This window comes from Cebus imitator, unplaced genomic scaffold (assembly GCF_001604975.1).
Source record: "Cebus imitator isolate Cc_AM_T3 unplaced genomic scaffold, Cebus_imitator-1.0 Scaffold313, whole genome shotgun sequence".
Classification (NCBI taxonomy): domain Eukaryota; kingdom Metazoa; phylum Chordata; class Mammalia; order Primates; family Cebidae; genus Cebus; species Cebus imitator.
This window is the reverse complement of record NW_016107628.1, coordinates 802,339-812,315: the sequence shown is the minus strand read 5'-3', so window position 1 is coordinate 812,315 and position 9,977 is coordinate 802,339. Positions and strand designations below refer to the sequence as shown.

Genomic DNA, 9,977 nt, shown 5'->3' with positions numbered 1-9,977 from the left:
TCACCCTCAGACACAAAGATATCTTGCATATCTTACCCCTTAGAGATTCGATTCTATCTGCTCGGCTTGGTGATGTTGTAGGGATACAGGGTCGGCTTAAGCAACCATTGGCTGTCCAGGTCCTTCCTTTTCCGTTGGTTCCCTTGGAAGCTTTCCTTGAAAGCAACATGCCGATCTCATTCCAATCTGAAGTACTAAGATTCACACTGAGTGCACCAGGCATCAGACTCATAGAATCACTGCTGCAACATCATGAGAGACCCTCCGGGATCGACCTAGGCACTGTTTGGCCCCAGAATCCCTGGCACATCGTTTCTCCAGGTAGTCATCCAAGCACCTATCTGATCACGTCCTAGCCAGGAAGTTCAGCACTACTGTGATACCCATTCCAACCTTAGTAAGCTCTGCCTGCTGGACAGTTCTTCCAGGTGTAAAGGTTTTAGTGTTTTGGGGTGACTGAGATGGAACAGAAGAGGCAGGAGCAGTGGGCCAGTCTCTTCCACCATCCCTCCAGCAAATGCTCCCAAAGTGGCAACTTCTCAACATGGCTTTTCAATGTAATACACCGATCTACTGGTAAGATTATAATGGAAGCATGTTAATGAATGCAGCATGGAAGCATGGCTAGAAAAGATGGTCAAAGATCAAAGTGTTTTTAAATCTTTGGATCCTCACCAGTCATTGGGAAGGATCTCCCTCCCACCCTGTTAGAATTGGCCACACTTCTGATCTAAACTGCTGTCTCCAGTGGCTTCTTGAGGATAAACTCATTTGGACATTAAAATAAGTTTCTGTTAAATGACATTTAAAAATCCTTTCAATTTTTAAAAGTTTATGATACGGCCTCCTTTTTTTCTGGAAGTTTATTTTGTGAGTTTTATTGTTATTGCCATTTTTTGTCTCATTCACAGGTATATTGGAGCTTTTTGGTAAGAAAAGGAACCTAGCCCTATAACTTGTTCCCTCACTGTTCTCGGAGTGAAAGCTGATTAAAAAAATAGTCCCTGAGGTTCAAAACAAAAGATTTTCCTCTAGGTTGTCCTTGATTCATAGTCATTACTCTCTGGGAAAGCTTATTCAGCCAACGAGGATTCCACCTAATCTAAGTTATCAGCCAGCCCCCATATTTTCAAATTGCTGACAAGGATATCAGAAAATATTATCTCTGTCCCTCTCCCTCTCCTCCTCATCCTCCTCTGGTTCCTTTTCCTCCTCCTCTTCCTTCTCTTCCTCCTCCTCTTCCCCCGCCCCCCTCCTCCTTCTTCGTCTTTCTTCTTCCTCTCTCTCTCTCTTTCTCTCTCAGAGCTGGACTATTCTCCTCCTCCCTGAACATCAAAACTCCCAACTCTCCAGACTTGGGGCTGAGAGTTATACCACTGGCCTCCCCAGTTGTGAGGCTTTTGGCCTTGCACCACGCCACACTTCCGGCAGCCCAGGGCCTTCAGTTTGCATGTTGTAGGACTTCGCCTCCATAACCATGTAAGCCAATTTCCCTAATAAATCTCATCTCATTTTTCTGTATCTGTATCTATCTATCCTATTGGTTCTGTCTCCCTGATGTATACTTAATATTTCAGCAGGCCTTGTGAAGAGAGGACCCCAGCTGCTCCACAGCCCTGCCTGCACAAAGAGGGTGGTGTGACCTCAGAGATGTCTGCTTGGCACCATTAAGCACATGTGTTCCCAATCAGCAGTTTCTCATTGTCCATAGATAAGCAGAGAATTACTTGATATCAAATGAACCCTGAAAGTTGGAACACGTGAACTTTCAGCACGAACCATATTTGATGTGTTAATGCTGCTTGTACCAACTAAGCACCACATAACTATCCCATATTCTACAATAGATAGTGTAGATTTAATCATCAATAATGTAGATGTTGTTAATCAGGCATATATTAAATTATATCTGAGCTAAAAAAGGAAAGAAAAGGTTGTCAATTCCAGGGACTCTGCTGACCACATGCCTATAAGCAGTAGTCTTCTTACCAGATCAGTAAAGAAGTGTGGTTTCTCATCTACTGTCATTTAACCTTTTGTGTGCCTGTCTTCTGTCCCAGTGAGACACTAAGCCCCACAAGGGTGTGGCTATTGTCCTGTTTGTCCTTGAATTCCCCCTTCAGAAAGGCACTGCTTACCTTTCCAGCCTGGTTTTCTCGGCTACCCCTTTACCGCAGCGTGCATGGCCTTGCAGGCTTAGAACTACTGTGCTCTTTCACATGTCAGTGTCTCAGCACTTAGCTGCCCTCTGGCTAGAATGCCCTTTTCTCCTTTCCCCAGACTCACTGCTGATCACAGGTCAACTTTCTATGATCTGTTCCCTCCAGGACACCCTCCCTGACTCCTCCCACCACACCCTCATCTTCACCCCAGCCCTGGCACACCTTGTTATTTTAACTTTACACACTCCACAAAACATTCCTTGAAGGCGTAGGTGTCTCTTCTGCCTCCCCAGTCCTTGCCAAGTTCCTGCCTTATTGCAGAGGCAGAGGCCTGTGCCTCTCTGAGTTAATATTCAACTTTCTTTCTTTTTTTATTTTATTTGAGACGAAGTCTTGCTCTGTTGCCCAGGCTGGAGTGCAGTGGCGAGATCTCAGCTCCCTGCAACCTCCACCTCCTGGGTTCAAGAGATTCTCCTGCCTTAGCCTCCTGAGTACCTGGGATTACAGATGCGTGCCACTGCACCTGGCTAATTTTTTGTTATTTTTAGTAGAGACAGGGCTTCGCCATGTTGGCCAGGCTGGTCTTGAACTCCTGACCTCAGGTGATCCGCCTGCCTCTGTCTCCCTCAACTTTTTGTAAGGTCTCATCCTTCCTTTTCCAGATGCTCAGTCTGTTTTGAAGCCTCAGCCTTTTTCTGCTCAGGGATTGGCTGTGAGAAGAAGAAACTTTGCTAACTTCCAGGAAAATCCCTGGGCCTGTCATACATTCATTACTTCGTTTATTTTCTGTGAACTCAACCCTTGCAATAACGAGAAATGAGCTGCCCCTTTGTGTACAGATGGACTCAAGGTGGCCCTTCCAGACAGTCCCCAGCCTTGCAGTGTTGCCTCCTGGGACAGGTATAAAAGGAATCGGAGGAACTGGGGGCTGTTGGCCTTTTGGGAAGCAAGACTGCTCAGGGCCTAAGGGAGGCCCAGAGAACCAGCCTCAGGCCAGGGACTGCCTTCCAGAGGGACAAGGGCTCAGGCCCTCAGAAAACAGAGGGGACCAGTTTACCAGCACTAGGAGCTCTTGGGGCCGGTTTCCCAACCTTACTACCTCCTTCCCAAGCCCCAAGGGGCTGCATCCCCTGCACAAATACCTAGGGAGACCCCTACTCTTGGCTTCTGGCCTGCCCCATGCAGCTCTCAAGGCCCTCCTCCTGGGTGGTCCTGTGCCAGCCCATGTGTCCTACTTTCCAGAAGCCAGGTGTCCTTGGTCTCATTGGTTTCCCAGTTGAATGCACTTCACTGACCCCTTCACAGACTTCTTGCTCCCTTTTTGGAAGATACTTTGGAGATCAGCATCCTCTCCCTCAAAAACAAGAGGAAGAAGGGACCCACAGCAATGTCAGGCATGCCTCCTGCCACGTGGCCCTCTCCTCACCCTTCAGATATCTCTTCTGAAGCTTCCTAGGGCGCCCAGCCCACCCTGTCTCTGTGGGAGCTCCAAGCTGTCTGGCTGCCTGCCTCTGTCTTCCAGTGTGCGCTTCTTGCAGAAAGGGGCTGTAGGTCAATGGAAGTTTGCTGAACACAGGGTCACAGGCCAGAGGTGAGTGGCAGATCAAAGCCCAGAGCTCCAAATGTCACCTAGGCTCTTCCACCATACATATCACAGCCTTCACCACTTTCTGCAATTCACCCACTGTGGACACCTGTCCTGGTTTCTAATTCTCTCTCCAGTCCCCTCTCCCTCTGACCCCCTGCCCCATGGAAGCTGCATAAGTAATGTCCACAAGATCTGATTTGGAGGGAATAATGGAGACTTGGGCAGGGGCACTTCAGGCCTGGGAGGAAAATTCAGGCTGATCACTGGGCTAAGGAAGCAGCGAGCACATAAACTTACAAGCCTTTGCCAGAGAGTGGGGGGTGGTCAGTAACCCAGGGCAAGACTCCAAAGAGAGGCCTAAGACATGGAAATCTATAAGCAGGGGACAGACAGGACAGTAATACTAATCACGAGCAGAAGTCAAGCTCCATAATCTTGGCTAATGGTCCAGTGGAGCTGTCATTCTTATGGGGTAGGTGCCAGAGGCCCAGAGCAACTGGCATCAGGGAGATGACGGAGAGGTCGCGGGGCTCAACTCGGACCCAGAGTAGGTCTGAACGAGGCCCTTCCTATCTCCCTGTTTAGGACAGCTTCTACACCAGGCTGGGATGGATGGAGTTGTTAAGCCAATGTATCTGCCAGGATGAGAGTGGGGTAAGGGAGCAGAAGAATCTTAACAGGAATAAGGCCACTTTTATGCAAGATTTGAAATGCCTGAAATTCTCTAATTACAGGTTCAGTTAGATTCAAAGAAATCTCTCACTTTTCTTATTTAATGCATAAATAGCAAGCATGTTGGTGGAGAGTGGGATAGGTGGTGAGTGACAGCATACCAACACCTTCCTGTGAGGGGGCCTTTTAGACCCACTTTCCTCCTCAGAGGTGGGCCTGAAAAAGCACGTGGACTTGGGGGAAGGCAATTGGATTTGGGGGAAAGACAGCAGAGTGGGTTTTGCCAGAGCCACCCAGCGAGGACAGAAGGACCCAACACAGCTCCTGCAGAGTTGTGGTTGCTTAATTTGACTTTATTGCCAGCCAGTCTTCCCTCAGAAGTGTCGCTCTCTGGATATCCACCCCTGAGCACCTCCTTCCCCTGGAAGGAAATGTTGAGGAAGGATTCTCTGGGTGCTGGGAATAAACCAAGCTCAGGACTGGGGTTCCCAAGGAGCAGTCAGGAGGGGCTAGAGCCAGGCTTTTCCTTCCTTCTCAATTTCATTCTGTTTCTCCTGAGTTTCTTCATCCTTGGCATTCTGTATCTTTTCCGGACTTGGATGACCCAGATCCCAATGGCCAGAATTACCAAGAGCAAGAAGATGAGCAATCCCTTGGTTAAGAGGCAGAAGTGTGTTGAGGGCTTCTCAGAAGCATAGTCAGAATCTGGGATGGAAGAAGGGAGGAAAAGAGCCCATCAGAGATAGGGCTAGGGTTAATATTAGGGGGCAGACTCCTATCCAGATTTCATGTAGAGGTCTCAAGTTCACAAACAGTTGATGTCCCTTGCAATGTTTCTGGAAATATATTCTATGCACAGAAGCTCAGAAACTGAGATCTAGGAATCATTCTGAAGCCAAGCAAGAAAAAGGAAAAGATCTTTGGAAGTTGGGAGCACTAGAAAAGGGGAGGACTTCCTCTCCAATCCAGGTGTCAAGCCTCCATGGGAGGGGGTTAGCTTCTGGATTCCTTGGGCTCTCTTGGGAAGAGCTGGGGGAGGGAGATGATGCTATGGTGCTCCAGGCACGGTCTTGCATGAGCTCAGGGGGAGTCTCAGGGGTTCTGGTACCTGCACAGAAGGGCCCAGCAGGGATGGGGTGAGAACTGACGTTGCTGATGGGGTTGCTGGCTCTGCAAGTGTAGAAGAGGGCACTGTCACCCGGCCTCCAGGCTGTGCTGAGGACAGGGCCTTCATGGGATGTATAAGTGCTATCCCCCCAGGAGAGCCAGCTGTAGGTCACGTCCATGCCTGCCTTCTCCACAGAGCACATCAGGGACATATTGCAGGCACCTTCCCCAGAGATCTTAAAGTTCACAGTGATGTGGGGCTTTGACAGCCGTCCTAGATGAAGAAAAACACAAAGGCCCTCTATACAATCAGGGGTTGGGTCTGTTTTCCTAAACTCCTCAAACCCGGGGTACTGATGCTACCCCTTGACAGCCCCTTCGCCTAAACAACAAATAAGCAAAAACAAACAAACCCATCCACTATAAAAGCTGTGGTTCCAAGGTCCCCAAGGCAACTGTCGAGGTAGACAGGGCTGCCTTTGGCATCTTCCGCTTCCCCTTAATATCTTCTCTCTCTTACTTTTGTACTCTATCTTCCTCCCATCCCCATTCCGTCTCCTTGATCCCATCAAATATTATCACCCCTCTCAGGGGCATTTACATTTTAATCAGTGTCTCTGCAAGCTTCAAGGTAGATGCAATGTGACAGGCACTAAGAAGAAATTTGGGTTCAAGTAAAGAGAAGATACTCATTAGTAGCCCTCATCACACAGGAAAATACAAGGCTCAGGAATGCAGGTGGCGTTTATCCCCAGGACGCAATTTCATTGGAAGAGAAAAGCCCTCTACAGGGGCCATACATGAAGCCCCTGATCCCTGACACTGCATCGAACACCTCCATGGGAACAGCCTCCTTGCCCCAGCACACTTCACCAGTTGCTGCAGTTCAGATACAACAGGTGGACTGGGCACACTCAATCCCAGCATCTAGATTGGAGACAGTCTGCCTCCAATTCCAGCCCCTCAAACTATAATCCCAAGTCCTGAGACCCCTACTTCATGGTGTGAGAAGCTCAAAAGAGCTCCAAAAAAGCAGCTTTATGGTTCCCAGCCTAAACTCACGGTAGACACGGAGATCGTACTGCTGCATGATAGAGATCTGGGATGATCTCAGGTTGACTCGAGCCTGGTAAAGCCCCGAGTCCTCCCAGCTCAGATTGCTGATATGCAGGGAATAGCTGGGGTCCAGGAGGCTCACTCGGCCCCGGTACTGTGGGTTGGTCACCATGATGGTAGCTGGATGTCCCTCTTTCCCTGGCATCACAGTTGCAAGGGTTTTGTGGGAGGACCAGATGATGTTCTCAACCTCTTCATCAGGCGGTATTTCCAGGGGGAGGCTGATGGACTCCTGAAGGACCGCAACCACTTCCTCGGGATCCACATCATCTCCAGAGTCTCCTTTGGCTGCAGATACAGGAAGAAAAGAGAAGCAAACAGTCCAGCTGGTGTCTCTGGGCTGCTGAACCTGGCAGAGGAGCTGTAGCATAATCTCAGCTGGGCAGCTTCTATGGCTCTCACACTAAATCCTGTTCTCCAGCTGCTGCTTCTGGCTTTAGAGTTCCCCATGCCTGAGTTGAGCACCTACCAGGAGTTTGCTTCTGTCTGTCCCTTCACCTTCCAAGTTTTACCTTCTCCTTTGCCGTCTTGGGATTGCGCTTCCTTCCATATCCCCAGGTGTCTCTAGGTCCTGGCCTGAAGCCACACATCCTATTCCTTGTAACTCCAGAAGAGCTGACACATTCAAACCCTAAGGAAGGGTCTTGCTGGCCCTGGCCCAGAGAGGCAGGAGAACAGAGGTGGAAGGGGACATTCCTGTGCAGGAGCTGGCAGCCTCACTCACCCTCCTGGAGCCGCAGGAGAAGAAGCAGCCAAGGAAAGGCATACATGTCAGCAGCCCCCAGTTCCAGTGGTGTGACTCAGTCGGTCGGTCCCCAGGACTGCACAGAAGACTGGGTTAGGAGGCTCCTAGAGACAGAGCCTGACTGACAGTCCTGAGGAAAGGGAAATGATTTTCCCCTGACTACAGTCCTCTGACTTCCCCTGTCCTCACTAAGCCCCACCCTGTCTACTGTGACTCTCTTAGTTCTCTCTCAGGTCCTGATTGTCAAGACAGTTTACTCACCGACTCATGATGCAATCCACCAAACTCAGCCTAAATCCCACTTCTTAAATGAAGTCTTTCAAGACTTCCTATCTGCTGAATCCCCAGGTCCCCACACATACTGCATGCCCCAATCTCTTACAATATTCCTTATCCTTTTATTTGACTCCCAGGATAGTCTGCCCTAGCTCTCTCTGGGTAGTTCCTATGATGATGTGGTCTTATAAACATCTGTATCTCTGAATCTCCCCAGACAGACTCCACGTTTCATTTCCTCTGTATGTCCCACTGTTGCTGTGCCAGCCCTCGTATTACACGTGTCTGCACTCAACTGATAGTTTTACAATGGATGAATGATGAAGCCTTTTTATTTAAAGCTAGTTATGTTCCCACCTGAGAGGCTATTCACAGGGGAAAAATTTTGATTTGATCCTCTTTAAGAAAGCAGTTTGGTCAGGTGCAGTGGCTTATACCTGTAATCCCAGCACTTTGGGAGGCTGAGGCAGGCAGATCACCTGAGGTCAGGAGTTTGAGACCAGCCTGGCCAACGTGGTGAAACCCCATCTCTACTAAAAATACACATATTAACTGGGTACAGTGGTGTGTGCCTATAATCCCAGCTACTCAGGAGGCTGAGGGAAGAGAATCACTTGAACCCAGTAGGTGGAGGCTGCAGTGAGCCGAGATTGTGCCGCTGCACTCCAGCCTAGGAGAGAGTGAGACTCCATGTAAAAAAAAGAAAAAAGAAAGAAAAGAAAAGAAAAAAAAGCAGTTTGAACCAGAGAGTTGAACTATGTTGTTCATATTATGAAAAGCCTTTAAATCATTTTGTGAGAATACAATGTTGATCAAACCCATATGAAATCAGATTCAGGAAGAGACTGCAGAGGATCAGCGTTATTAAACAGCTTCCTGACAGTCAAAGCTGTTCTGGATGCAATGAGTTGCCTTAGAGAGTAGTTTCTGTCCCTAGTATTCAAGCTAAGATGGACAATTACTTCCTTGGATGATCTGCAACATCTCTGGCATCAGATGGATTCTAGGACTGGATAATCTTTAAGTTCCTTCTAATAATCAATTCTAGGAGTCTGTGCTGTGATGAGGAAGTAAGAATGGTGCCCCAAGACCAAGGGAACAACAGAGGAAGATGTATTCAGTTTTGGTCTTGTGCCAACATTTTGCAATTTTAGGTTAGCAAATTCAGAAATCCATTAAATGTTCATTTATTGAGTGGCTCCTATGGCCCAAACACTGTCTTAAGTGCTGGGGAATTAACAGTGACCAAGAATTTTAGATCATGACTTCATGGAGCTCACATGCTAACAATTGACATTGGACAAGTAACTACAAGTTTGATGAATCTTACCAAAGGAATAGTTGAAGCAGCCTATAGAAAGGAGATCTGGCAAAGTTGGAATCAGGAGGGTTGGGGAAAAGCTATCGAGGAGAGATATTTAAGATGAGACCTCAATCCTTCAAACATTGATAGAATCTGCTTAGTGAAGAAGATAATGAAGTGAGTGTTAAAGTTCTTAAAATTCAATTTATGAGTATAAAACCTGAGGGATTAGAATTTTTTCTTAAAGGTAAATCAGATTTCAGTCTGGGTATAAAAATTTTTTATGTAATAAATCCGTTTAACAAATAAAATCAGATCCAGCAGTCCCACTATTGAGTATATATCCAAAAGAAATGAAATCAGTATGTTGAGGTATCCACTCCACGCTCATTGTAGCACTATTTACTTTAGCCAACATATGCAATCAACCTAAGTGTCTAACAATAGATGAATGTGTGAAGAAATTGTAGATATATACACAATGAAATGCTATCCACCCTTAAACAAAGAAGGAGCCTGGGCAAGAGGGCTTCTGCCTATAATCCCAGTGCATTGGGAGGCCAAGGCAGGAAGATCCCTTGAGGCCGAGAATTTTAGACCAGCCTAGGAAACATGGAAAGATCAAAAGACCCAATGCCTACAAAAAAAAATTATTAAAAAGCATTTTTAAAAAATTAAAAAACACTATCAGGGCATGGTGATGCATGCCTATAGTCCTTGCTGTTTGTTTGTGAGGCTGAGGTGGGAGATTCTTGAGCCCGGGAGTTCCAGGGTGTAGTGAGCTATGATCATGCCACTGTACTCCAGCAGAGACCGCCTAGAATAGAGATGCATCCACCCCCAGGCAGGGGTAAGAGAGAGGGAACCAGTGGAAACTTATCCAGCAAAACTGCCCTTAACAGAAAACAGTTCAACCTAGCCATCTGCCAGACCCACAGAATGCAAAGGCGCTCAGCTAGATAAGAAGAGTTTTTTTTTTTTTTTTTTTTGAGACGGAGTTTCGCTCTT

At 47.5% G+C, this 9,977-nt stretch overlaps 1 protein-coding gene across 2 annotated transcripts; it reads right to left on the bottom strand.

Annotated features, from left to right (window-relative positions):
* Nucleotides 1-49: 49 nt before the first annotated feature.
* On the bottom strand, nucleotides 50-8,089 carry SLAMF9 (SLAM family member 9). 2 transcript variants are annotated; one of them, XR_005196186.1, is made up of 5 exons: nucleotides 7,370-8,089; nucleotides 6,592-6,933; nucleotides 5,531-5,803; nucleotides 4,825-5,127; nucleotides 50-155 (listed from the first exon to the last, which is right to left on the bottom strand). XR_005196186.1 is itself a non-coding variant. In XM_017503650.2 (4 exons), exons 1-4 carry the CDS (start codon nucleotides 7,413-7,415, stop codon nucleotides 4,922-4,924), a joined length of 867 nt encoding a protein of 288 aa, XP_017359139.1. In that variant the 5' UTR covers nucleotides 7,416-8,089; the 3' UTR covers nucleotides 4,509-4,921. The 2 variants fall into 2 exon arrangements, 1 of the variants encoding a protein (XP_017359139.1); XM_017503650.2 differs by lacking the exon at nucleotides 50-155 and having other exon boundaries at nucleotides 4,509-5,127.
* Between the last annotated feature and the right edge of the window lie 1,888 nt (nucleotides 8,090-9,977).

Excerpts from the sequence above, each read along its gene's own strand:
- SLAMF9 (XM_017503650.2), bottom strand. The coding sequence starts at position 7,415 with ATGTATGCCTTTCCTTGGCTGCTTCTTCTCCTGCGGCTCCAGGAGG. Across the intron at positions 6,934-7,369 it reads TCTCCTGCGGCTCCAGGAGG|CCAAAGGAGACTCTGGAGAT; the intron begins GTGAGTGAGGCT and ends CTGTATCTGCAG. Across the intron at positions 5,804-6,591 it reads GTACGATCTCCGTGTCTACC|GACGGCTGTCAAAGCCCCAC; the intron begins GTGAGTTTAGGC and ends TTCTTCATCTAG.